The following is a 25,590-nucleotide window of genomic DNA, read 5'->3' on the forward strand; positions in this document are numbered from 1 at the left end:
TTAATAGTGGAGGTCCCCAGGCCCATCTCCTGCAGCTCTGACACACCCATTCATTCAGTTCTCCCTGGTAGAGAAGAGCCAGTCCCAGAGCAGCAGCAGACTTTTGCTTAGCAGACCCGGTTGCATCAGATGCTTCTAGTACAAAGGCTGCCATGCTGCTTGCATATTTGCAAATACACATTGTATTTTCTCCCCCCCACCCACCCCTCCATGGTCCCTAGAAGGCACCCAGGAAAGATTTCCAGCTCCCAGCCATCACCTCTCCTGGGTGGAGACCTGCATCTCGCTCCCTTTTGACCAGGGTTTCTAAGGCTGCACAGCTCCCTGATCTACACTGTGATAGACTGGCTTGCTGGGGCTGCCTCAAAGGCAAGTGTCTGTGGTTTGCTTTCTCCAAGAGCTATGACCAGTGTATTGACAATAGTGACAAGTCACTGCATAGCTCCTGCTAAGCAAGCACCTTTATTCTTAAGATAAAAGCATTACAGAGAGAGGATCTAAAGCAACAAAAGATGTGTGATAAAAAGCTGACCAGTGGTCACCCCCTCCCGCCCACCAACGCCAACACTGGGCTCTGGAAGATGCTAGTCCTTTCAAACCCTGAAACTGGGTTTTTTCCTGTGATTACAAGTTCGTATCACTTTTTAGATCATGAAGCAGAAGGAAGGCCCTGAGTCAGTTTAAATGTGAGTTAATTATCCCAAAAGTTCTTTTTGTTTGGTCTCTGAAGAATCCAGTCTGAACCAGAATACCACTCCCCAACCCGGGGTACTTATCAGGAAATGTTTTATACCCTGCCTGATCTGCCTTACTCCTCCCCTACTGCCTTCACTTTGTGGAGGAGCTGTGGTAACCTCCCCCGCCCCCGCTGCCGAGTGCACACAGTCCCTGGTTCATGCAGATTCATCTGACTCCTGTCAGCCCTCCTGCTTCTTGGAACGTCTCTGTCTAGACAATCACCAAGGAGGCAGGAGTGAGCGCTCAGAGCTGAGTTGTTGTGCATTGGTTCATTACGGTGTCCTGAATGAAGATGCAAGTGAAGGGTCTGAGCTTGTGCCCATCTCTCTCTGTGCACCTCGCAGCAGAACCACAGTAGACTTGGTGTAATTCATCAGCTGGCAGCCTTTGCTGTAGAAAAGCCCAGGATTAGTAAGGTAGGCCCTGAAGAAGGGTGAGACCATCGGCAGACCTGGGGGAGAGCTCAGGACTTGACTAGCAGGATGTGTCTTTGGGCCAGTATTGGAGTGATTTGTTGGCAGAACTGTAGCACAATGCATGCTCTGTGTGCCTGGATCAAACCAGCCCTGTAAATAACCCTACTGAACTCTTTTGTATATACCACTCTTCCTCCATAGATCTCTCAGTGCATAGCCATTTGCCATGCTTCACAATGGGGGAAACTGAGGCACAAAGAGGTGAAAGGGCTTGTCCAAGATCAGACAGTGGGTCAGTTACAGAGCTGGGAACAGAACTTATGATTCCTGACTCCCAGTTTGGTCTCCTGTCCTTGGACCATGCTGCTGCTGCTTCCAGCCCCTGACACCCTACCCCCGCTCCTTTCATAAGCATTAAACTTACTCCCAAACTTGGAATGTTGCAGCACCACCCCCCCACCCCACCCCGAGAGGCTGTATCTTCAGCGAGTGAATTCCACACGCTACTTGGCAGCTGTAACCCACCCACCATCCCCAGCTAGCGGAGTCTGGGCCACCCCCTGGAACGCCATGTCCCTGACTGTAGGTTACACTAACTAAAACAAAAGTAATGTAAAAGTCTGACATCACTGGCTTCTTCAGCTTCCTCTCGGTGGTTGACACAACTGAGGCTGAGGTTATGGGCCTTATAGGATGTGACCGAGGTCTTAAAGCACCAGGCTTTGCCACTGTCTCGGGGCTGCAGTCCTACCTTCTGTGTTCAATAGCAATTTGCCCATGGCTACAGTGATTTCATCGTGGCATTCAGAGAGTTAAAATAACATGATTTGTTTCTAGTCTGCCAGGCTACTATGCATGAGCCTGATCCAAAGCCCTTTGGGAGTTTTTTCCCATTGACACCCTTCACTTCAGTGGGCATAGGGGCAGGCCTTGTGCAGTCTCCAGAGTCTGAAAGCCACAGAGTTTAAAGTCAGAAGGGACTATTATTCATCAGGTCTGACCTTGTGTGTATCACGGGCCATCAAATGTCACCCAGTTACCCCTGTAACGTGTGTGTGGTTAAAGCAGCTAGGCAGCCAGCCTTGGTCTGATGGCATCACACCATGGAGCCTCAACCTGGATCATCCTACTCTAGAGACCTACTAGAGATGCTGCTGACTTCTGTTCTCTAAGTGCAAGGCAGAAGCCTCCCTGACCTGGGAGCTTGGCTGTGGGGAACGACAGGCAAAGGATGGAGACTATTCAATAAGTTGTCCAGCTTCCTAGCTGTGAATTATTTATCAGCTCTTTGTGGTATCATGGCAGTGAACTAGAACACGCATTAGTGCTGCCGGCCAACCCTATCGAAAGGGAATGTATTCTGCACAGGCAAATACCACTTTCCCTGTCCCATGGTGCTGTGGGAGCTCCCCCTTGAAAGGTCACTGCCCATTTAGCAACAGAACGCATGCAGTGAAATGATGCAAAACTCCCTCCCGCTTCCTGTCTCTCTGGTTCAATCTTGCCAACTCGCCCCTCCCAGGGCTGCTGTCTTCTCTCTCCAAGGCCTATGCCCCAACAATGCTGCATCATCTCCTCTGAGCAGGTGCCATTCCATGTTGCTTGGTGTCTGAGGTCTTTCTCCTTTCCTCCCTGGCGCTGTCTTCCATTGGGGGCCCATTCCAATCAAAGTCCAGGCTGCCTTTTTTTGGGAATGCTCCTGTCTAAACATTGTCCCCAGATGCCAGCTGCACTCCATCCTTTGTCTTTCTGTGGTCCTGCTCCCACAGTTCTCCCTTATCTCTCTGAGCAGCTATGACCCATGCAGCAGCTTCACTGTCTCAGGAGAGCTGGATGAAGATGTCACCACCACCATGCTCCCTGGGTCTGGCTCCCAAACCCAACCTCTCTCCACTCAAATCTAGGAAACTGGAGCAGACCTGCGTGACTTGGACCCATCTCTGCAGAATCAGATTTATTTATTTATCCCTCCGGCTTTAACTTGCATGAGAGAGCACAGGTGAGGACTGACATACATGTAAATAAATAGGACTGAGGAAGTGATTCTTCTGCCTCTCCACAGCGTTCCCCCCATTACACCACATCATGTTCAGCTGCATCAGACCATTCTGGCGAGACAGTTCAATAGACTGTAGTTCCATCTGGCATTTGCTTAATCTGGCTGGGTCTCCACCAGCCACAGCTCATCTTGGGCCATTCCATCCCTTGCAGCGCTGCTCCAAGCAGTTGCAATCTTCACACTTCCACACAACTACAGGGAGGAGGGAGATGTTCCGGGGGGAGCCTATTTCCTTTTCAGCTCGCAGTACTCTGTTTGTTCCAGAGGGCTGCTCAAGCGGGGTTGGTTGGATGACCTGCCCACGTTGACATAGATTGCCTGCTCATCCAGGATTGGATATTTCACTGTGGCGTAAGAAATATCTGTCATCCCTGGAGCCTGAAATTTTAAAACAGCCTTGATCAGAGAAAAGAGATGAAGGGCGAGAGACCGTAACTAGAACAGATGCTGAGGAACAGAAGCGCTCATACCCTGGCTGCTTTGTCTAAGTAACTCAATTGCTTGGATGAGGCTGGTTGCACAGCACAGGTTTCCTAATGCTCATGCACATCCCTGTCATGTGTGCACGCGTGCAGATCTTCCTGCACTTGGAATAGTTTCTTTCTAAGAATGGCATGGTGGTGAGTGGAACTCCAGTCCTGTGGATGAGCATGTGACATGACTGCTGGGCAAGTCACATGAGACTGGAACATTTAAATTTGCAGCTGACTCTTTGTGCATGGCCTGTTTGCATCCTACCTGCATGGGCTGAGATCAGGCCTGCAGTTGCTCAGCTGGTACATGCGGTTACCCACATGTAGGCAAATTGTGTAAAACCCACACACCTTCTGGGTGTGGTGTCCATCCCATCTAGTGGCACTGAGACCCCTTAGAGAGAGCTAAAATGAGTCTGCTCTACTGCCTTCACTGACAGCCAGCTGGCTTCTAGCTCATGCACTAAGCTTCAGAGGCCCCAGGTTCAATCCTGCCCACCAGCAACTACGGTCTGTCAACATTGTATGTGCAAAGCAAAACAAAGCAAAATTGGCCCTCTATGCTCTGACTTCAGCTGCTGTTCTGAGTGTGAGGTGGTCCAAACTTTTCCAGACCTGATGGAGATTAAGCTTTTCTAAAGCCTCTAGAAATTTGATAAACTTTTCTAGAGCCTTTCCTGAACTCCTCTTGCTGCTAATGAAAGGAACAGGGTTCAATGTGCTAGAAGACACATGAACATTGCATGCAAGTGCTCTTGTGCAAGACTCGGCATGCCCTGTAGAACCCAAAAGCAAGATTTAAAGAGAATAAAGGGGATCAGAAGAATCTCTTCAAACATCCTTGCATTTTAGAACTGAATGCCAGAATCCTTACTACAGCTGAATATTCCACCCTTTCTGGACTGGGCTCGGCCTGAGCAGAGTCAGGGGATGGGGCTGTAGTGATGGATTTTCTAGGCTTTGGTTTCACAGTTGCATAGGAAACATCACTTTCGGTGCTGGTAACTGCCTGAAGGAAAAAAAAAAAAACACAGTCTGGGTTGGGATCTCTGAGCTGGCGCTCTCTGCCCCTGCAGCAGCACCAGGCACTGCTTCTGGGGTGATCCAGGGGCACAGCCTACCTCTGTTATCTGTCCCCTGGTTTTTCCTCCCCTCTAACTCCCCGAACACCTAGCAACAGTCTCCCTGCTTTCTCCAGCAGTGCTGACCTAGTGCTTTTCAGCCAGGAATCTTCAAGCCCTTTGCAAAGGGAACTAGTGTTCTTCTCATTTTAGACCGGAAAGAGAGGCACAGAGAGATGGTGACTTACCCAAGGTCTTGCAATGAGCTATTGGCAGATCCAAGATTCCTGACTACATCCAATGCTTTATGCACCAGACCAAATCATGGCTGGGGCCCCCCTACAATGACCAACCTCCTTCCCAGGGATTCAGCCTGTCCCTCACTCTGGATTCTCCTCTTATTTTAGTTCCAAGGGGTTGAATAACTGAGCTCAGCACCCTCTTACTCAGACTTGAACTCTACTGTTCTCCTTGGGGCTGGAGAATTAACCCACTGTCTCAGAGCGCAGCACTCATTTCCCCCTCTTACCTCATTCACTGCTGGGCTAGGCCCAATGGCTCCAGACGCTGAAAGGTAACAGACCCTTATTACACTGATGTAACCGTCTTGAAAGAGAAGATCTACAGAGGAGGAGTGACGAGGCTGGGAGTGGGGAAGGGAGATGGGCTCCTCCAGATCCTACATAAGGAGGGGTAAAATGCTGAAGCATTCAGCCCTTTACCACTATCATCACAAAAATGTTGGCCTCTCTCTCCAGGGCTTAGTTCTGAGCTGTTAATGCTTAGACTAGGTGGGCATAGACTTTTGGAAGTGACATGGGATAGCTGGGATGAGGCACAGGGCATGTACCTAGAACTGGTGAGGAACACACAGATGGAGCTAGACCCTCCTGCCTTTCAAGAGGAGAGAGATGGATCTTCTCTGGTTCCACCACCCCTGTGGCTGAGATGCATCCTACAGGCCAGAACCACCACCTGCATCCCTGGAGCTCCTGAGCCTATTTCACTTCCACAGCCTTCACCAGTGTACTAAGCACCAGTTTTACACCCAGATTCCCCACTCACAAGTGGACGGCAATTGCTGCTCCTGCTGTGATTCTCTGGAGTTGCCCTTGCACCGTGTCCAGTGGGCAAAGAGCAGATGGAGACTGTGAACAGGAAGGAATTCTGTGGCCCTCTGTGGCATTGGGCACTGGCAAGCCGTGGCCCATAAACACAGATGAACTGTAGGCAAAGCTACGGGGCCAGATCTCCTCCTGGCAGATGGGTGCAACCCTGGACAAGTGGAACTTCCCTGGGAGAAGCAGATGGCCTGCTGCTGTTTGCTCACTGGAAATCTCTGTACCAGGAGGGCAAAGTCAAGTGTGTGGGGTGTAGTCAGCTGCATATATCCCCTTGGGAGTGGTGGCTTAGCCCCCTAGCCGTGATAGTGGGGAAGCTGTTAGCCTTGTCTCTTTCTGAGGTGCATTACATTGCCTGTCCAATAGTGTTAGTACAAACCCCCTCTCCCCCCAGCTTCCTCAGTCTCCATCTCATTGCTCCACTTGGGACTGAGCAAGTGCCTTGGGTAACTTGGCTGTTGCTATTTTTGAAACTGCACTAAACCGCAGCTCTGACTAATCACTGGCTCAGGGGTGATGCAACCTGGAGCAGGAGAAAAGAGAGTACGTGTGTAAAATAAGAAAATAGGCGTGAGCCTGCAGGGGGCTGAGTACTCTTGCACACTCACACAAGGCATTTAGCCCATGCTTACGTACTGCACGAGCGTGAGTAGGCTCCTTGCCTGGAAAATGGGGCTGGCTGCTCACCCCCTTGTAGGACTGACCCCGGCGTGGGTGGCAGAGACTGGGATGAGAGGGGGTTTGTGCAGGGAATTCAGTATCGGTCAGAGAAGAGGAAGGGGGTTGTTGCATAGGATTTTCTATGGTGCTTCTCGCTGTAGTAACCAAGTGCCTCCCATATGTTAATGGACTAAGCCTTGAATTTTTATTCTCATGTTGCACACAAGGACAGAACCCAGATGTCTTCAGTCCCTTAGCCCTTACCCCCCCCCCCCCCATGCCAAGTTCAGACAGGGGGAGAGAGATTTAGACCAAAATCAGATAAGAGAAACAGTGAAACAGGGCTCAGACGCCCCTCCCCTGCACTGGGCCTGGGTGTTGCCTGCTTCAATTGAAAGCCTTTCCCCCTAGGAACCGTGTTTTGCTGTGTGTCCCTCTCGTGCTTAGCACAGTCTGGCTGCTCTCTAAATAATTGCAATTCTGTTTAAACCACTTCCCTTGCACTGAATGTAGAAATGGGAGAATTGGCTACTGAGGCAAAACTCCTGATTTGCATGGGATTTTTGGCAGACTAAGCAGTTAGGATCAGGGCTTCACGAAGCTTTATTGGCCAAGGGAGTAAGTGATGGGGCGGGGGGGGAAGAAATGAAAGGAGGGCAGAGCCATCTGAGACCAGGGCAACCCCCACCTCTCACCCTTTTTCCTCTTCAGCATCATTCTTCTGGCCAGGAGAATGGCTCCGCTCAGTAACATAAGTAAAACCAGCAGGAGCACTGGCAGCAAGAACAGAGCGCTGGTGAAAGGAGAACTGGAAGACAAAGGGAAAAATACATCTCTGAGACACTGCCTACCTGTCAGTGAAGGGGGTGGTGGAAATTCAGTCGGGGAACAAAGCCAGCCCTGCCCTAGGTATTTGTGCAAATGCACCTCTGTATACTGGACCGCCAGCAGCCATTTACAGGCCATGCCATGACCGTCCCTGCTCTAGGGATTGTTCACCCCCAGCCCCAGGGACCCACAGCCACTCCTTGACCCAGTGAATACCAATTCCCATTCCAACCAACCAAGCTCCAGAGAGAGGCCCAGAGCCAGACTTGAAACTGTCCAAATTCAGCCTACTGGGCATTTCATCAGAGCTGAAAAAAGTGGCCCTCTCCCATCTCTAGTCTCCTCTCATAAATGCAGAAGCCCTTCCACTACCTTCTATAGAAAGAGACCTGCACAAAGCATGGCTAAAGCAGCGCAGCTCCCCCCGGGGAACAATGCACAGGATTCTCCAGTCAGGGGTTACCTGCATGCCGAAGTTGCACTACTTTAACTCTAAGTAGTTCAAAAACTGATGCTGTTAAACTATTGCACGGCCCTGCGTGAAGGCTCCTCTTATCAGTTTTTCAAACTGGTTGTATGGGGTTTAGCGTGGAGCTGATAATTTACTGACCCAGCTGAACTGCTACAATCCAGCTTTAGATCCATGTAAATGTCCACACACAAAGTTGCACCAGTTTAACTGAATTGGTATAAAACTGACCCCTTTTCGGGCTTGTCTACACGACAGCGCAGTCACTGTGTTGCCGTAGTGTAGGCTCGTGCTTCAGTGACAGAAGGGTTTTTTCCATCGTTGTAGTAAATCCACCCCCACAAGAGGCAGGAGCTAGGTAGACAGACGAATTCTTCCCTTGACCTAGTGATGTCTATACCGGGGCTTTGGTCAGCTTCATGACATCTCTCAGCAGTGTGAATGTTTCACACCCAGAGCAACATTGCTAGGCTGACCTAAGTTTTGGTTTAAACCCTGGCTTTGGCTGTAGACCAGCCCTCGGTTTCTACACCAGGGGCTGAAGGGTGAGACCCAGGTCAGCTATTTGACCAGCTCATGTTATGGGACAAAAGGGAAACAGGGCCAGAGCAGGGAAATGTGAACTGGGTTCTGTACAGACACTAGAAGCTCAGAAACCAAGACAATTTTATTTATTAGCACGTGTGCCAAGGGAGATGTGATATAATTAGAGTAAGCGAGTTGGCTAAGTTACCATATCCAGGGGAAGATTTAATTTACCAGCTGTAGCTACAACTGGCGGGGAGGGAAGGCAGAGCAGATGGAGCTGGCAATATGAATAAGAAGGAAGAGCAGGCCAAGAGAAAAGAGAGGATTTGCCTGCTGCCGCCGTGTCTGGTTGGAGCGGTGAAGATTGAAGGAGGGTGAACTTTGGGGGAAGGTCTCTCTCTCTACGGGAAGGGTGAGAAATAAGATGGCAGCTTCTTGTACACTGATTGCAAAGCGTTATTAGGGAAACCAATAGAGAAAGTGCAGTTAGACAGAGTAAAGGTCTTGAGGCAGCCTGGGCTAGTGGCCTGACCACAGAACCGGAGCCCAGGAACACTCGAGATCTAGTCCTAGCTCTGTCACACCGGTACGCGCTGAGAGACCCTGAGGCAGCGGCTCTATTCTCTGTGCTTTGTAGCTTCCTGAGCCTGCAGAACTTGTGCAGTTCTCCCACAGCCTTTTGCAGCGTGCTTGCACTCCCTCTGTGCCTGTGTAAACGACGACACACGGGGCTGGGAAACGGTGCATCAGCCTGGCAGTGCAGGGTCACGAGCACCAGCAGGCGGGTGGGAACTTCTGGTTTTGGATGTGCAAAATCCCCATCTGCAGGCAGCTAGGCATTCGGCCCCTTAGCGTGCATACATAAACCAGGATGTGCCCGTCTCTGCCGCTGCAGACTCTAACACGCGTGCGAAGCTGGGCCTGGAAATTCAGCCCTGAACACCCCAGCTTAGACCCTGCTTTTACATTTACTTAACTGCCCTTACCTTTTGGGGTGCTCAGCTGCGTTTGTTGTGCTTATTGCTGGGGAGAGAGATCCAGTGGTTACCATCACTGCAGTGGAAAGCGCTGAAAATATAAGCCAGAAAAGACAGTGCTCTGAGGTCTTCAAAATGTCACTTCTCCATAGGCTGCTGCGTTCTTAGTCTCGACATTTCAGGTGAAAGGTGCCAGCCTGCCCATGCTGGAGCCTGGAGCCCTCTCTTCACCGAACACTCCCAGCACAGGCAGAGCAAGCTTCCCCACTGCACTCCTAAGAGTGAAGGGAGCCATCGGTCTCTACGGCCAGTTCAGTTCTTGGTCTCTCACCAAGGGGGACGATTAGTGCACAGTATGAGTGTTAGCTGGCATGCAGAGAGGTGACCGCTGGGGTCTAGACTGTCACTAACAAATGCACCGCACACAAGCAACCACACAACCAGGTGATGGCAGCCACCGTCCATCAGTGAAAAGCCGAGCTCTGTAATGGAGCAAAGGCAAGGAGCTGGGGTACGCTGCATGGGAGTGGGCTGATCTCAGGGTGGGGACTGGATATGGAGGGGGGATTTCGCATGGGGTACACAGCATGGAGCCCCGTAGTTAAGGTTGCACTTAGGGCCTTATGCGCACTGAAGTTAGTGGGAGTGTATCCAGAGACTTCAATGGGCTTTGGATCAGGGCATCAGAGCAGTACTAAGTTTCCCCTATGCTGTACTCCAAGCATTGACGGCAGTCTCCAGATTGAACGCACTCAGCCTGTGGGGGCCATTCGATTTGCTGTAATAGTTTATTGGCCAAATATTTAGCCCCTGCAGCAAGGGAGATATTCAAACCCAAGCCCCTCTTGGGATTTCCTCTGAGATCATACAGGCTTCCCCCCCCCGCCCCTTGCTCCAGGACCAGATCCCCAGACACCCCTCTGTTCTGCACACTGATCCTGTCCCATAATAGCTCTCACACCGGCCACTGTGTGGATTTTAAATTTCAACACACACAGTCATTCCCTTTATTTGATCTTCACAAGGAAATGTCGACAGAAGGAGCAGGTTCCGCTGGCTGCTTCTGTTTCTAGTACACCGTGGCTTCCTGAGCCAGCCCAGAGTGGGGAGCCCTCAGGGACTAGCCCATAGTGCCTGGGGGTCCAGCTTGATCCAAGAGACCTGCTGCAATGGAGCTAGGCATGCACAGCAAGGTACCCAAGGTAGAGCACCCCCCACTCTGTGCTCCTTCCTGCTCCCCCTCTCCACACCTGCCCCCCCCCGGCCTGCTGCTTCTCCCCATCCCAGTCCTGCATTCAGTAGGGGAGTCTCCCCTACAGTTGGCTGCATTGCCAGGAGTCCCTGCCCCCTGGTCCCTCTGCCCCCAGCCTCAGGTCAGCAGCGACAGGATTGCCTTTATGTGTGACGGGGAGGGTCTTGCAGCCCACTGCTGCCATTCCCCTGCTTTGGTGCTTGGAGGCCTCCAGCAGCACCCCTGGCCCTCCAAGCACTGAGAGTTGCTGCAGGCGTGGGTGCACGGGGCTGCCCGGGAGTAGGTGGTGTAGCTTGCACGCACACACACACACACCCTAACCCCTGGGCGCCCACATCAGCTCACTCCTCCAGCCTCACCGACCCAAACACAAAGCCTATTGCTGTACACTAGGGTTGAGTGACCAGGATGCTATCCTGGGGATAAGCTAGGGCCTATAAATAGCTCTCAGTCTCTCACCAGCACTCCCCAATCGAAGACACTTGGGTTCCAGGCAGGGCCAGATTAATGAAGAGGCTTTAGGGGCTGCAGCGCCGGGCTAAGGGGGGGCCACTGCTCAGCAGGGCTCAGGCAGGCTGCCTACATGCCATGGCTCCACGCTGCTCCCGGAAGCAGCCAGCTGCTGGCACGTTTCTGCAGCCCCTGGCAGGAGGGCGACTCCACATGCTGCCCCTGCTGCCAGCACCGTCCCCGCAGCTCCCATTGGCTGGGAACTGGGCACTTGCAGGTGCAGGCACTGCACGGAGACACATTGTTCCCCTCCCCCCCCCAGGGGTACGCAGAGACGTGTCAGCAGCCGGCGGCTTCCCATTGGTGTGGGGCCAAGGCATGCAGGCAGCCTGCCTGAGCCCTACGGTGCTGCTGGCTGGGAGCTCCCTGTGGTAAATGCCTCCCGGCCAGAGCCTACACTTCACACTCCCTCCTGCACCCCAATCCCCTGCCCCAGGTCAGAACCCCCTCCTGCACCCAAACTCCCTTCCAGAGCCTGAACCCCTCACCCTCTCCTGCACCCCAACACTCTGCTCCAACCTGGAGCCCCCTCCACCCGGCACCCAAACTCCCTCCCAGAAAGAAACTAATATAACAGCTGTTCTTAGGTAAGAAGTAGGCTATTTTGAGTTAACTTTACTATATTCTACATGTTTTAAGACTTAAATGTAACCACAGAATGACTTTATGTTAACTAAAAGGCAAGTTTAGTATAGCATTAATAGTCTCAATGCCATAATTGTGATAATTTTGTTTTAAATTAGGAAAAAGACTTGTATACAGGGGCCCCACAAAATCTAATAGCCTGGTCCCACAGGAGAGTTAGTCTGTCCCTTGCTCCAAGTTGCCATCAAAAGATCAGAGCAGAGACTCACCTGCATCCGATGAAGTGAGCTGTAGCTCATGAAAGCTCATGCTCAAATAAATTGGTTAGTCTCTAAGGTGCCACAAGTCCTCCTTTTCTTTCTGGGAGAACAGTCACCTTAACAAGGGAATAAGGATCACCTGCACCTTTTATATTTATTCCACACCAGTAGATCCTAGCATCTCCCAGAGTCAGGTTCTCCACGGTCACAGTGAATGTGCTCATGCTGTGACTGTCTGCGATGGAGACTCTGCCCCGTTTCACCTTGATCTCTGACTTTTCAGTCTCAACAACTTTGGAGCGGCTGTTCCACTGTGCTCCTCTGCACCAGTATTTCTAAAAAGAAAAGGAGGACTTGTGGCACCTTAGAGACTAACCAATTTATTAGCGCATAAGCTTTCATGAGCTACAGCTCACTTCATCGGATGCATACAGTGGGGAGATTTTATATACACAGAGAACATGAAACAATGGGTGTTACCATACACACTGTAATGAGAGTGACCAGGAAAGGTGAGCTATTACCAGCAAGAGAGCGGGGGGAGGGACCTTTTGTAGTGATAATCGATGTGGGCCATTTCCAGCACTTTACAAGAACAGTAGGAGGGGAAATAAACATGGGGAAATAGTTTTACTTTGTGTAATGACACATCCACTCCCAGTCTTTATTCAAGCCTAAGTTAATTGTATCCAGTTTGCAAATTAATTCCAATTCAACAGTCTCTCGGTTGGAGTCTGTTTTTGAAGTTTTTTGTTGAGGAATTGCCACTTTTAGGTCTGTAATCGAGTGACCAAAGAGATTGAAGTGTTCTCTGACTGGTTTTTGAATGTGATAATTCTTGACGTCTGATTTGTGCCCATTTATTCTTTTACGTAGAGACTGTCCAGTTTGCCCAATGTACATGGCAGAGGGGCATTGCTGGCACATGATGGCATATATCACATTGGTAAATGTGCAGGTGAACGAGCCTCTGATAGTGTGGCTGATGTTATTAGGCCCTATGATGGTGTCCCCTGAATAGATATGTGGACACAGTTGGCAATGGGCTTTGTTGCAATGATAGGTTCCTGGGTTAGTGTTTTTGTTGTGTGGTGTGTGGTTGCTGGTGAGTATTTGCTTCAGATTGGGGGGCTGTCTGTAAGCAAGAACTATCCTGTCTCCCAAGATCTGTGAGAGTGATGGGTCGTCCTTCAGGATAGGTTGTAGATCCTTGATGATGCATTGGAGAGGTTTTAGTTCGGGGCTGAAGGTGATGGCTAGTGGCATTCTGTTATTTTTTTTGTCGCCGCTAGCCATCACCTTCAGCCCCGAACTAAAACCTCTCCAACACATCATCAAGGATCAATGGCCCACCTTGATTATCACTACAAAAGGTTCCCCCCCTCCCCTTTTGCTGGTAATAGCTCACCTTTCCTGATCACTCTTGTTACAGTGTGTATGGTAACACCCATTGTTTCATGTTTTCTGTGTATATAAAATCTCCCCACTATATTTTCCACTGTATGCATCCGAGGAAGTGAGCTGTAGCTCATGAAAGCTTATGCTCTCATAAATTTGTTCGTCTCTAAGGTGCCACAAGTCCTCCTTTTCTTTTTGCGAATACAGACTAATATGGCTGCTACTCTGAAACCTGTCATTTGTACAGTGCTGCTGTGAAGACAGGAAGCACCGTATGGGCGCTAAGTGTTATATATTGAGTTGCCCTTCCTGTGTTTCACACCAGGTCATCAGACAGTTGAGACTGCAGCTTTGCTGTTAACTGTTGATATTTATTATGTGTAAGGGACTTTTAAAAATAGGCATTTACTCTTTGAAATGTAGCTGTAGTGATTTGAAAATCATTTCTATGCAGTTTTCCTTCAAATTAGGGGTGGGAAGATCCAATCTCTTCCCAAACATTGGAGTGTGGGTGAGTGAGTGGGAGTGGGAGTGGGGGTGGGGGTCAGGGGGGAGAGAGAATTCTGGATCTGAATTTTGTAGTTGGCCCCTATGCCTGTAAAGGGCTGAGTCAAAGCCCTCGATCTGGACACACACGCCCCAAACCTTGTGGGGTGAAAAATCTGGATCCATATTTTGTGGCTTGGACCCCTCTCTTCTTTAACTAGCTGCTACAGAGGGAGGCTAAATGGCCTAAGGGGGTAATGTCCCTCTGCACAGTGGTGAATTTCACACATATGAAAGGTTAATATTTGTGATTGTAGCAGTGGGGAGTTGCGACTGGCCAGCTGAGCCCCAACAAGAGTTCGTCTCTACTCCCCAATTGGGTAGCTGTGTGAGATATTCCACATCCAAATGTCAATGTAAAATTTGGTTTATGAAAATGCTTTCCCGGAAAAAACTCAGACGTATGAATGCCCATGGAAAGTATGCAGATAAGGAGCATGACCAGGACTGGTGTGAGTTCATTTACAAAGGTGACTGAATATACCTGGAGCATCTTTAGCAGGTTTAATCTGCCCCCTAGAATTTTTAGTCCTGGTGATGATGAGCTGCCAGGAAGGAGCCCAGCATGGCCCTCAGATTCCAGGTTTGCAGGAGGCCTACAGCTGGAAAACTAACATCTTGGTGCTCGTAAAGGGAGCGCGTTTGACCTGGAATCCCTGAGAGACCATCAAGGTGCCAGGTTTTTTCCAGCCGGTTTTCAGAGCAGAGCCACATTTTAAAGAAACTTCAATAGGGATCAGGAGCTTCAGCCAACATTCGCTGCCTTTGGCTACTGCTCTGCTCCTGTGCTGGTTAGAGAGCCTCTTGGCTCCTTCCCTGGCAAGCTCCCTGCTGGATCCCTTAGTCAACATGGGGCTGCAGTTGTGCCCCCGGTTCTTCTGAGCTGGTCTGGGGGAGTGAGCTGCTGTGGCAGCCAGACGATAAACTCTGACTCGAGCATGCCCACAGCAACAGCCTCTTCCAGACCCGCACGTGTCTTGCTCGTGGCCCACAGCAATACCAGAAGGGGTGAGTCAGATCAGAAAATCACCTCTGGGGACAGGTAGGGATGTACGAACATCCTGCCCTCAAGTGCCCGTCTCTCTTTCTTACCCATCCCCCATTCAACCTCACTTGCAATGTAGGAGCCGTACAGAGATCCGAGCAGACACTCACCTGGGACAACAGTCACCTCAACAGGAACTCCTGGATCGTATCCAAATCTGCTTATCCCACACCAGTAAATCCCAGCATCTCCCAGCGTCAGGTTCTCCATGGTCACTGTGAATGTGCACAGCCTGGGGTTGTCTCTGATGGAGACTCTGTCCCTCTTTGCCTCGGCCTCCGACCCTGTGGTCTCAACAGCTGTGTGACAGGTTCTCCAAACTGCTCCTCTGCACCAGTATTTGCTATTTCCTTTATACCTTTTATGGTACCGACACGGCACGGACACCGACTCGCCCAGGGCCCTGCTCACCTCTCCAGGGCCAGTCAGCTCCAGGGCAGCCAGCCCAGAGGAGTAGCCTGAAAAACAAATCAAAAAGCAAACCTTGTCATTTCCTCTTCACTGAATGGTTGAGGAGGCAGAATGGCAACTTGAACTCAACGCCCCAAGGGGCCCCATTCCCTCCACCCCAGCTGGTCCCTATCAGACCATGCAGCGTGCTGCCGACCAGCACAGGGGTTGGACTTGGGTGATTCCCATTAGTGCTAATGCTCAAGTTACCCAGCATAAATCCCCAGTAGAGATCTCCTTTTGAAAGGGAAGCGAAGGATACTGACTCTCAGTGGGTAGATTAGCCTTTCAGGCCGTCTCTCTGGTGTGACTGGATCAATAGAAACCTCTCACCTGCAAGGAAGAGAATCACCCCAGCGAAGGACAGCTGCATTGTCCCTCCAATTGCCCCTTTCTCCCTAAAGCTCTGTCAGGTCTTTTCTTTAAAATGCTCTAAAAAGAGAGCTCTGGTTCCTTCCAGCCTGGGACATTTCTCTCTCTCAGGTTTGCAAATCCCGTGTCTGTGGTAAGTGACATCCAGGCACTTCTGCTTTGTTCTTTCAGTCAGTCTTTTCCTGGTGCTCTGCTTCATTTCACAACCTGGCCAAGTTACAATCACAGGAGCAGAAACACTAGATGAAATACAGAAGAAAGAACCAGGGCAGAGGGGAAGCAATCAGCTGCAATTCTGCTTCTGTTGGAGGCTCTTGCAGGGCACTCCTTTGGAGAACTGTTATTTAACTCTGTGTGTATCTAAAACACCAACCATGCCAAATGCTAATTGTCCATTCAGCTACGGTGGTTCGCCTCTCTTGAATGGGTTATTAATGTATCATTAGCTTTGCCATCCTCACCTGCCCTTCGTTAGAGCAGGTGAGTTGTTTCTGTGCTTCATCTGGCAAAATTCAGCAGAGAGACAGTGTGGTCTAGTGGCTACAGTGCTGGGCTGGGACCTGAGTTCTGGCTCTGCCCCTGACTTGCTGAGTGAAGTCACTTTGGCTCTTCTGTGGCAAGTGGAGCATGGATACAGGGGAGAACTGAGCTGGTTGACTCCTTTTGTGACCTTGGTCAAGTCACTTCATGTTAATGTTTCAGTTTCCCTATCGGTAAAATGCAGGCTGACAATAGTTACTTTCCTACTCCTGGGGGAGTGGAAGGGGGGGATTGTGCAGCTAAGCCAGCAGACGATTGTGCAGTGCTATGAAGATGGAATGCACTGTATAATTGCCAAATATTATCACAACATGTTGAGTTGCTCTTCCTGTTTCTCTAGCCGTGTTGAAATGGCAGCTTTCCTGTTAACTATTTTTATTACATGTAAGGATTTTTTTTTTAAATTGTGACTTTCTCTTTGCAATATAATCGAAGTTCACAAGGCAGCTTCCCTTTCAGTTAGTGACAGGTTGGAAGCAAAACCTCAGTTCCAGCTCCCACTCTAACTTTTTGGAAGGGAATCTAACTCCAAATTAAAGGTGGACTTGTGGCACCTTAGAGACTAAGAAATTTATTAGAGCATGAGCTTTCGTGAGCTACAGCTCACTTCATCGGATGCATACAGTGGAAAATATCATGGGGAGATTTTATATACACAGAGAACACGAAACACCACTTTCTACAAGCCAGGACCCTCTGATCCCACTGGCGGTTACCAAAAGAAACTACACCATCTGCTCAAGAAACTCCCTGAAAAAGCACAAGAACAAATCCACACAGACACACCCCTAGAACCCCGACCAAAGGTATTCTATCTGCTACCCAAGATCCATAAACCTGGAAATCCTGGACGCCCCATCATCTCAGGCATTGGCACCCTGACAGCAGGATTGTCTGGCAATGTAGACTCCCTCCTCAGGCCCTACGCTACCAGCACTCCCAGCTATCTTCGAGTTTGTAAAGTGCTGGAAATGGCCCACCTTGATTATCACTACAAAAGGTTTCAGAGTAGCAGCCGTGTTAGAATGCATCCGATGAAGTGAGCTGTAGCTCACTAAAGCTCATGCTCAAATAAATTGGTTAGTCTCTAAGGTGCCACTAATACTCTTTTTCTTTTTATGGATACAGACTAAGATGGCTGCTACTCTGAAACCTAACTCCAAACTGGGTGGTTTGCCCTTCGCTCTGTAAGGGAGTGAAGCACAAACCTGAATCCAACCATCCTCAAAGTTTGTGAGAATACAAAATCTCGATGTGGACTCAGTTCTGGATTTTATAGCATGGGGTCCATCTTTGCTTTAAACAGAGGCCAGAAAGAGAAAAATAAATGGTAACTGTAGCATTTCGATCCTGGAGTTTTCTTCGGTCTTTTCCCTACCTTACACTCACTATTAGAGCTGAGAAAATAATTGATAATGAACGTAGCCTGTTTTTCCCCCCCTTGGATATTCCACAAACAGGCTGCAATTGCCTCTCATTTATCCATTGTCCAATTCTGGGGGTAATTTTGGAAAATTTTTGGCCTGACCCTGGGCAGTTCTCTGTGAATATTGGTTATTTGAGCTGTATTGTGGTTGGTTGATCAGATAAGTCACGTCATGTTGTTTCTGGTCCCTGATTAGATGAGCGTGCAAGGACTTCCAGCCTGAATACTCTTGTGCAGATATGTAATATTCAGTTTTTGTGAACGCTCCCACTTGAGACTTTGAGCTCAGTATCTGAGAACATTGGTGCCTGCAAATCTCAACCACTCCTGTCTTCATCGAAAGCAAACACAAAAGGGGTGGGAAGCTGGGTGAAGCAATTTCCTTTCAAAATGCGGTGCACCTTTTCAGAGTAAACGTGTACTGCCTGTGGGTCCGATCCCGCACGATGCCTTTGGAGAGAGTTGACAGCTGGGAGCACTAGGGCTGGCTGCAAAACAAAGATTCCAGTTTGCGAAAAATGTCGAGGTTTCGAGGTTTGTTTTTATTCTGCAACAGAATGAAACCAAAACATTATAAAATGTATTTGCAATACAACTGGGGTGGAGTGTGTGTGGGGGGGTCTTAGGGCACTCACCTGGGGCATGGGAGACACTAGCTTCAAGTCCCTGCTTTCCCTGATTCAGAGTTCCCTATTGGACAGAACACTGGACTGGGACTCAGGAAAGCTGGGTTCTATTCTTGGCTCTGCCACTGGGCTGCTGGGTGACCTTTGACAAGTCACTTCACTTTCCCCATGCCTCAGTTACCCCATCAGTAAAACAGGTATAATGACACCGACCTCTTTTTTCATAGATTCCTAGATACTAAGGTCAGAAGAGACCATTATGATCATCTAGTCTGACCTCCTGCACAACGCAGGCCACAGAATTTCACCCACCCACTCCTGCGAAAAACCTCTCACCTATGCCTGAGCTATTGAAGTCCTCAAATCATGGTTTAAAGACTTCAAGGAGCAGAGAATCCTCCAGCAAGTGACCCGTGCCCCATGCTACAGAGGAAGGCGAAAAACCTCCAGGGCCTCTTCCAATCTGCCCTGGAGGGAAATTCCTTCCCGACCCCAAATATGGCGATCAGCTAAACCCTGAGCATATGGGCAAGATTCACCAGCCAGATACTGCAGAAAATTCTTTCCTGGGTAACTCAGATCCCACCCCATCTAACATCCCATCACAGGCCATTAGGCCTATTTACCATGAATATTTAATTACCAAAAACATGTTATCCCATCATACCATCTCCTCCATAAACTTATCGAGTTTAATCTTAAAGCCAGATAGATCTTTTGTCCCCACTGCTTCCCTTGGAAGGCTATTCCAAAACTTCACTCCTCTGATGGTTAGAAACCTTCGTCTAATTGCAAGTCTAAACTTCCTGGCGGCCAGTTTAAGGGCCTTTGAGATTTATGGATGAAAAGCACTAGATAAGAGCTAGGTGGTGTCATTAACATCCAGTTTTGCTCTAAAAAGAGAGCATGTAAAACTGACACCTTCTTCCTTCCAATGTCTGAGTTGTAGGTGACAAAAATAAGGTTTTACTACCTAGTTTACTCCTGTTAGCCCTGCCAAGCCAGCACGGCTAAGGTACAGGGGCACTGGAGGGACTGGATTCTATTCCTCTTTGTGCATCATCAGAAATTAACGCTAAATTCCCAATACAGAGCCAATCAGTTACACCTATGCAAACCTAGTTGTATATGAGGTTACCTGGATGTTGGGTGTTTTTGCCCTTCAGGCAACAAACATAAAATAAAGGAACCACATGGGCACGGTGGAGACCAAATAATTGTATTTGCTGAATGTACATAAGATTAGAGGCCTCACTATAGCTAAACACACTGCTGATCCAACTGGGCTCTGGTGGCTTCTAAAACAGAACATGGTGAGCATCATTAGAGGGCTCCCAACTACTTAAAGGGATACTACACTATTATATACACTACATCAAGCATCACTGAGGATATAATCTGAAGATGATGGCATTGCATGGGGGTAAATAAGGGCCAGCAGCACTTTTATTACTGGTGATGATATGCCAGAAGGAGAGAATCTAGCCTAACTTTTGAATCCTAGGTTGAGTTTGCAGGGGCTGCAGCTGGGGGAAAAAATATCGGAATAAACATGGCACCCCGCATTTGTATGGGGTCACTTTCCAGAGTTGAACCATGGTTTCAGGAAGGACATTGGAGAGAGTCAGAGAAAAGGAAGGGCCCAGGGAGAGTGAATCAGTTTAAGTGAAGTCCTCTGTTATTAACATTTCTCAGGCCATGAGGTCGGAGTTTATTGTGGGATGGTGGCATCCCGCTGAATCTGAAAGGAGAGAAGCCCAGGGAGCCATCATAATTCTCCATCTCTAGGGCTGGCTTCTGGGTAGCGCTGCTCTGTGCAGTTAATATACAGAACTGGATGGGTTTCCTGTCTGAACTCAGTTATTTCTGAGATCATTGAGAATTCACCAGGAGAGCCATGCGGAATAGGGTCCCCACCACAGAGGCAGAGAAAGAGGAAGTAGGGCTGACCCTCTCCTCTGAGGAGCCTCTGTGTTAGCGGGAGCCGTTATTTGCACATGAAAGCTGTTGATCAGATGCTGTGACCACATAGCCAGATGCAGTTGGATTTTCACAAAACTCTGTGCCCCTAAAGCCGAGGAAAAGAGGAACAAGAAGGTTGGGTGTAAGAGGGTAGTGGTCTCTTGGCTTCAGGGACTACTGTTTTGTGAGCCCTGCTCACCTCTTCCCTTCCATCAGGAACAAAGGAGAGCAGGGCCACAGCAGAACAGAGGAGTGAGGGACGCATTTCAAAAGGAGGGAGGAGGGCTCCCTGGAGAATATTAGGATGTGAGGAGCTAGCATGATCCTGAGAGACTCTTTACATACCCACATCTGCCCACTACTCCTATGCACACCCGCATCTTTTCTCACACATGATATGATCCAGCTCCCCCTAAAACTCCCATTGACTCCAATGGGCTGCAGCTCTGGGGGTCTGATCCAGCACCCATGGAAATCAATGGGACTCCTTCCCTGTACTTCATGGTCACTAGCTCAGGCCCATACTGGTGGCTAACGCACTCACAGTACTGGTCCCGGGAGATGCGAGGCACCACCTGCGATGAACTGACGAGGGTGAACTGAAGTCTGTGTGCTGGGCCCTGGTTTCTACAGGTGCTGAGGCATTGTGCTGCTCAGCACTGCAAGCCCTAGGTGGTTTAAACAGCTAAGTCCCAAGAGTGATTTAGAGATTCAGGAGCCCAACTCCTAATGACTTGCAGTGAGTCTCCTGAGCCCAGTGATTCCACGTGGTCTCTGGCCCAAAAGTGCTGGCTAAGGACTCCGAACGGAGCTTTCCATTTCCCTGGTGCTTGAGGGTTAACGACAGTCAGCTGGGTCAGATCCCCCCACCTTCATCATTTGGGTGTTTGCTGCTGCCTGGATCCCTCAGAAACTCCATGGGACTGATTCTGATCTCACTTACATTGGTGTAAATCAGGAGTAACTAACGGAGTCATTGGAGTCAAGCTAGCGTAAAACCAGCATGAGGGCAGAATCAGACGCTAGGAGCTAGATCTTTAGCTTGTGGAAATTGGCATCACTCCACTGACTTCAACAGAGCTGCAGCTATTTACACCAGTTCAGAATGTGTTCAGTGGGATCCAGGCACTTCACAAGCAACAAATAACCCAGCTGTAGGTACATGGGGAAAAGGGGCACGGAACTGCCATGCTCTTCCCCACGCAGCAGGCAGAGGATACGTATTGGAGAAGCCTGCAGAGTTCCAGACAGCAAAGGCAGTTCTCAGCTTCCTGAGTCACTTGTCGGGGGATGCTAATGGCTCTCTCTTTGATTCTTACAGACTATCCTGGTCGGAGACAGTGGAGTGGGGAAGACATCACTGCTGGTTCAGTTTGACCAGGGCAAGTTCATTGCCGGCTCTTTTTCTGCCACTGTGGGCATCGGATTTACGGTAAGGGCTGAATCTTTGGCTACTCTGCTCTTCTGCAGCTGAGCGTTCATTAGTGGAAGTGGTATTGACTTAAAAAAAAAAAAGGAATATAGGACTTACCATGGCAGCATACAAGTCTGAGGATAGTAAGCAATCAGAAGAGCCACCTGAAAACGTGGCATCCAAAGATAACTCCAGTATTACACGGTATCAAAATCGCACGTCAGCCACAGAGGCATTAAATTCTCCACGTAAAGCATGGGTTGTTTTGTTTTGTTTTTGTTTACATTTGCTTCCTCTAATAGCAGTGATGTGCTGTTTGCAGAAAGTTTGAACCAAAATCAGAGAGAGATGTGACATGCACGGACGATTTAGCTGGCCATCTGAAAACAGGGCTAAGGGAAACATGAGGATGGATCAAAATAAGATTTTGCGTCTTGGCTGGAGTCCATGAAAATATAGAAAAGTGGGTGCCAGGGGCATACCAGTGAAATTCTATAGACATGGACATCATATTTATTAACTAGGTAGATGTTCCCTTCTCTGTATGTTTAAAGAGCAGCACCCTGTATGTAGGGGAAAACCCGGTTGTGTTCTATATAGCTGTACAATGTGTGGCAACACAGAATTAAGCTGCGCTGCATGCTGGAGTTGCCCAACGCTGTCCCGAAAAAGCAAAAACACTTGTTGCTGTGAATGCGTGAAGGTGGCACTTTTCAAATTGCATATTAACTTTTCCCTCCAACCTTGTCAGTGAGTCTGCCTCACTGAGAACTCGCTGTCGGCGAAGGTTTGCTGTGTTGAGTTTAGGTGTTTTGTGACTTATCCAGATAAAATCAATTTACAAAAACTGGGGAAAGGGTATTGTGTCACTGACGCATGCTGCTCAGGGCTGACCAATCGGACTCAATTCAACGAAATTCACCTGAGTCACACCAGTCAGAGTGAATCCAAAAGGTAAATGTACAGGAAAGGTAAGAATTGGTGAAAGGAAGTCTAGCTGCGTGTTCCATTATAGTGTTGGCTTCCAAGAACATTATAATATACATGCCTTTATAGAGTGACATAGACACAGTGGAACAAATTCTGCTCTCAGTTAGACACTTGCAACTCCACTGAGCGTGTGACTCTATACAGCCACTTTTGTTCTGCCTTTGTACAACACCTCGCACTATGGGGCCCTGGGCTATGACTTGGGCTCCTGGGTACTATGGTAATAGGGACAACTTAATAATAGTTGTGCTATATAGTTGATATCTACATTTTCCGTCTCTCAGTAGGGTGCTCCCGTTTGAACAAATCGATCCAGATTCACTAGTATGGTCCAGTAGCTCTGCACTGCTCTGGTAAAATAAAGCAACCATGAACCCAGATTTTGCGTTTCCTGGACCCAGTGTGGACACAGTGCACACAGACTCTTGCTCATCTCGGGGGCAGTCCGACACGTGGAGACCTTGCAAGTTCTGGCCCCACTGACCTTTCTGTGTCCATATTCACAACCTCAACGTGCCATTGCTATGTAAAATCTCTTTGACTCCTAGGCCCGACTCAGGGTTCCTCGTACTACCCAGGGTGCAGGATCAGGCTTTCTGGAACCTTGCTGGAATGCCACGAGATTCCTGGAAATACCCATGTGCTGGGACTGATTTTGAAGGATATTCTGCTGGCTCCTCTGGAGACCATGCACCTGCTTTCCCTTTGCACACCGGAGCGCTGCCTGCATGCTGACATGGCCTTTGGCATTTCAGCCATCCTGTACAGACAGAAAATACCCTTTGGCCTGCACCTGTTTCCTCTACGGGGCAGAGGCCTAGAGGCAACCCAGACCCCTTCCCTCTGAATTAGAAACACAGCATGTTGATGGAAAGCTCACTCCTACAGTGGCCCAGTTCAATTTCCAGAGTGACTCTCTTTGGATCTGTTGCCTGCTTCTCTGCTGCACCTACAATTGGGAGACTATAGCTTTGTACATGCTGCTTAATCCCTTGCGCTGGCGAGCCGTGGACACTTTCACTCATGGCCCTGGAAGCCTGAATTGCTTCCATTACCTTTAAAGACTGAGTATTGGGGGGTATCTCCCCTGATGGTTGTGTTCTCATCTGGATAAGCATGCTTGATCTAATCCCTTATTCCCCTTCAGTGAGGCGAGGATGAAGCTGTCTGGGTGGCAGGTAGCAATTAATAACAGGGATTTCCTTTTCCAAATTGGGTTGAGGAACCGAGGGAATAATCATAATTGGCTCCTAACAACCTCATGGTCAGCTGTGTCTCAGAGATGAAAAATGATCTAGGAGTGCAGGAAATGCCTAGAGGCTGAATGGAGTAAGCCTGCCCTCTTGTGGTCATATGCAGTGTTGTTGTAGCTGTGTGGGTCCCAGGATATTAGACACACGGTGGGTGGGGTAATCTCTTTTATTGTACCAGCTTCTCCACCAACAAAATATTTCCATTTTTTAAGCTCATTGGTGCAATAAAGGAGATTACCCCGCCCACTCTGTCTCTCTTATAGTGTTGGTGAGAACTAAGGGGAAGTCATTTACAGAGGCCTTGTAGAGCTGGTGACTGATCTGCTGGCCATTTTGTTTCCCGAGGCGGAGAGAGTTCAGCGATCAGTCACATTTCCAAAATGCAAATCAGAAGAGCAGATAAGTTTGGCCGATAACAGGTTCTCGTCTGTCCCCAGCCAGGGAGCACAATAGCTATGTAAATTCCCTCCCTGTGTTCCTTTGTTGCAATGGAACAAAGGGAAACATCCCTCCTTCATGCAAGAGGCTCTGTGTGTTCCTTTCATCACCTGCTATGGCTTGCCCGGCTGTGTCACCACAAAGGAGTAGAGGTTGTATTTACATGGCATGAGACTAGAGCCTCCTGACCCAGGAAACTGGGTTCTAGAATTCTGTCTGAATCCACATGACCCCTAAATCCACAGGTGTTGGGATTAGGATACGTTAATTATAGAGCTGGGCTGGGTCATTCAGATGTGGCTCTAGATCCAAACTTCTCCAGAGTTCTGAGGGACATTTTTCCCTGACCCTCCCTTTCCAGCACTGATAGAATAACTCCTCTAACTGACATGCAAAATGCACTGCTCTGATCTCATCTCCCTCCACTGCCCTGCTGCAGCATGGAGCCTACCCACAAGGACAAGATTGGGCCATACATAGAAGTGGTATAAGGAGTACTTCGCCCACCACTGAAATGCAACCCTCTCTGGGGAGGAGTGTGGCAACTGTTGAAGAGTTCAGGACAAAAAGGTTAAGAACCTATTCACTTGAAACTGCAGGAGGAATTTCAGGTCTGCAGAACATAATTATCACCCAAAGTTGGGGACCGTCATAATCTTTCCTGGTATTATTAAATCCTCACTTATTACAGCACTCAGTAGGAGCTTTTAATCGCTTTAGATCATCTGAAATACATCCACCCAAATGACCTCAGCTGTGTTCAGTTTAACTGGCCGGTGAGTACATGTTCCATGTGCATATTCTTCAGTACAGTTACAAAGACTGGAAATACAGGTTCCTAAACTATTCTCTCCTGAGGGGTAGAGGAAGTCTTGGCTAAAACAAAACTTGGAGACCAGCGAGAGCACGGTAACAGAAACACCTGCGTGGAGCGTGTCTCTGCCATCCACCCTGCGTTTGCACTCGTCCTTTAGTTTGTAGACCAGTGAAAGCATAACTTCTGCATGTTGGAGACAAGTCCTGATTTTTGGTCTCATGCCAACTAGTTTTACACTTGTGTAAATCCATTGACTTCAGTGGAACTACTCCAGATGTGCACTGGGGTGGGATCAGGCCCATTGCATTCAGTGAATTGTCCTAGCGCTGCTGAGGGCAGAATCTGTTCCAAGATTGTCCTCACATTGTGTACATTG

The 25,590-nt window shown here is 49.0% G+C and overlaps 2 protein-coding genes across 3 annotated transcripts in view; one reads left to right on the top strand and one right to left on the bottom strand.

The window, feature by feature from the left end:
* The window catches only part of RAB37 (RAB37, member RAS oncogene family), a 66,415-nt gene that overhangs the window by 14,442 nt on the left and 26,383 nt on the right, over positions 1 to 25,590 (top strand). Inside the window, exon 2 of the mRNA XM_084648147.1 lies at positions 21,624 to 21,734. Coding sequence (XP_084504273.1) covers positions 21,624 to 21,734 — 111 coding nt within the window. The remainder of the gene's footprint in view (positions 1 to 21,623; positions 21,735 to 25,590) is intronic.
* CD300LF (CD300 molecule like family member f) lies at positions 1,719 to 15,869 on the bottom strand. 2 transcript variants are annotated; one of them, XM_084648141.1, is made up of 7 exons: positions 15,710 to 15,869; positions 15,037 to 15,384; positions 9,340 to 9,421; positions 7,224 to 7,336; positions 5,277 to 5,314; positions 4,561 to 4,695; positions 1,719 to 3,591 (listed from the first exon to the last, which is right to left on the bottom strand). In XM_084648141.1, the coding sequence occupies exons 1-7, from the start codon at positions 15,747 to 15,749 to the stop codon at positions 3,439 to 3,441; spliced, it is 909 nt and encodes a 302-aa protein (XP_084504267.1). In that variant the 5' UTR covers positions 15,750 to 15,869; the 3' UTR covers positions 1,719 to 3,438. The 2 variants fall into 2 exon arrangements, with proteins under 2 accessions (XP_084504267.1, XP_084504268.1); XM_084648142.1 differs by lacking the exon at positions 4,561 to 4,695.

The sequence above is a fragment of the Lepidochelys olivacea genome (assembly GCF_965140295.1).
Source record: "Lepidochelys olivacea isolate rLepOli2 genome assembly, chromosome: 14".
Classification (NCBI taxonomy): domain Eukaryota; kingdom Metazoa; phylum Chordata; order Testudines; family Cheloniidae; genus Lepidochelys; species Lepidochelys olivacea.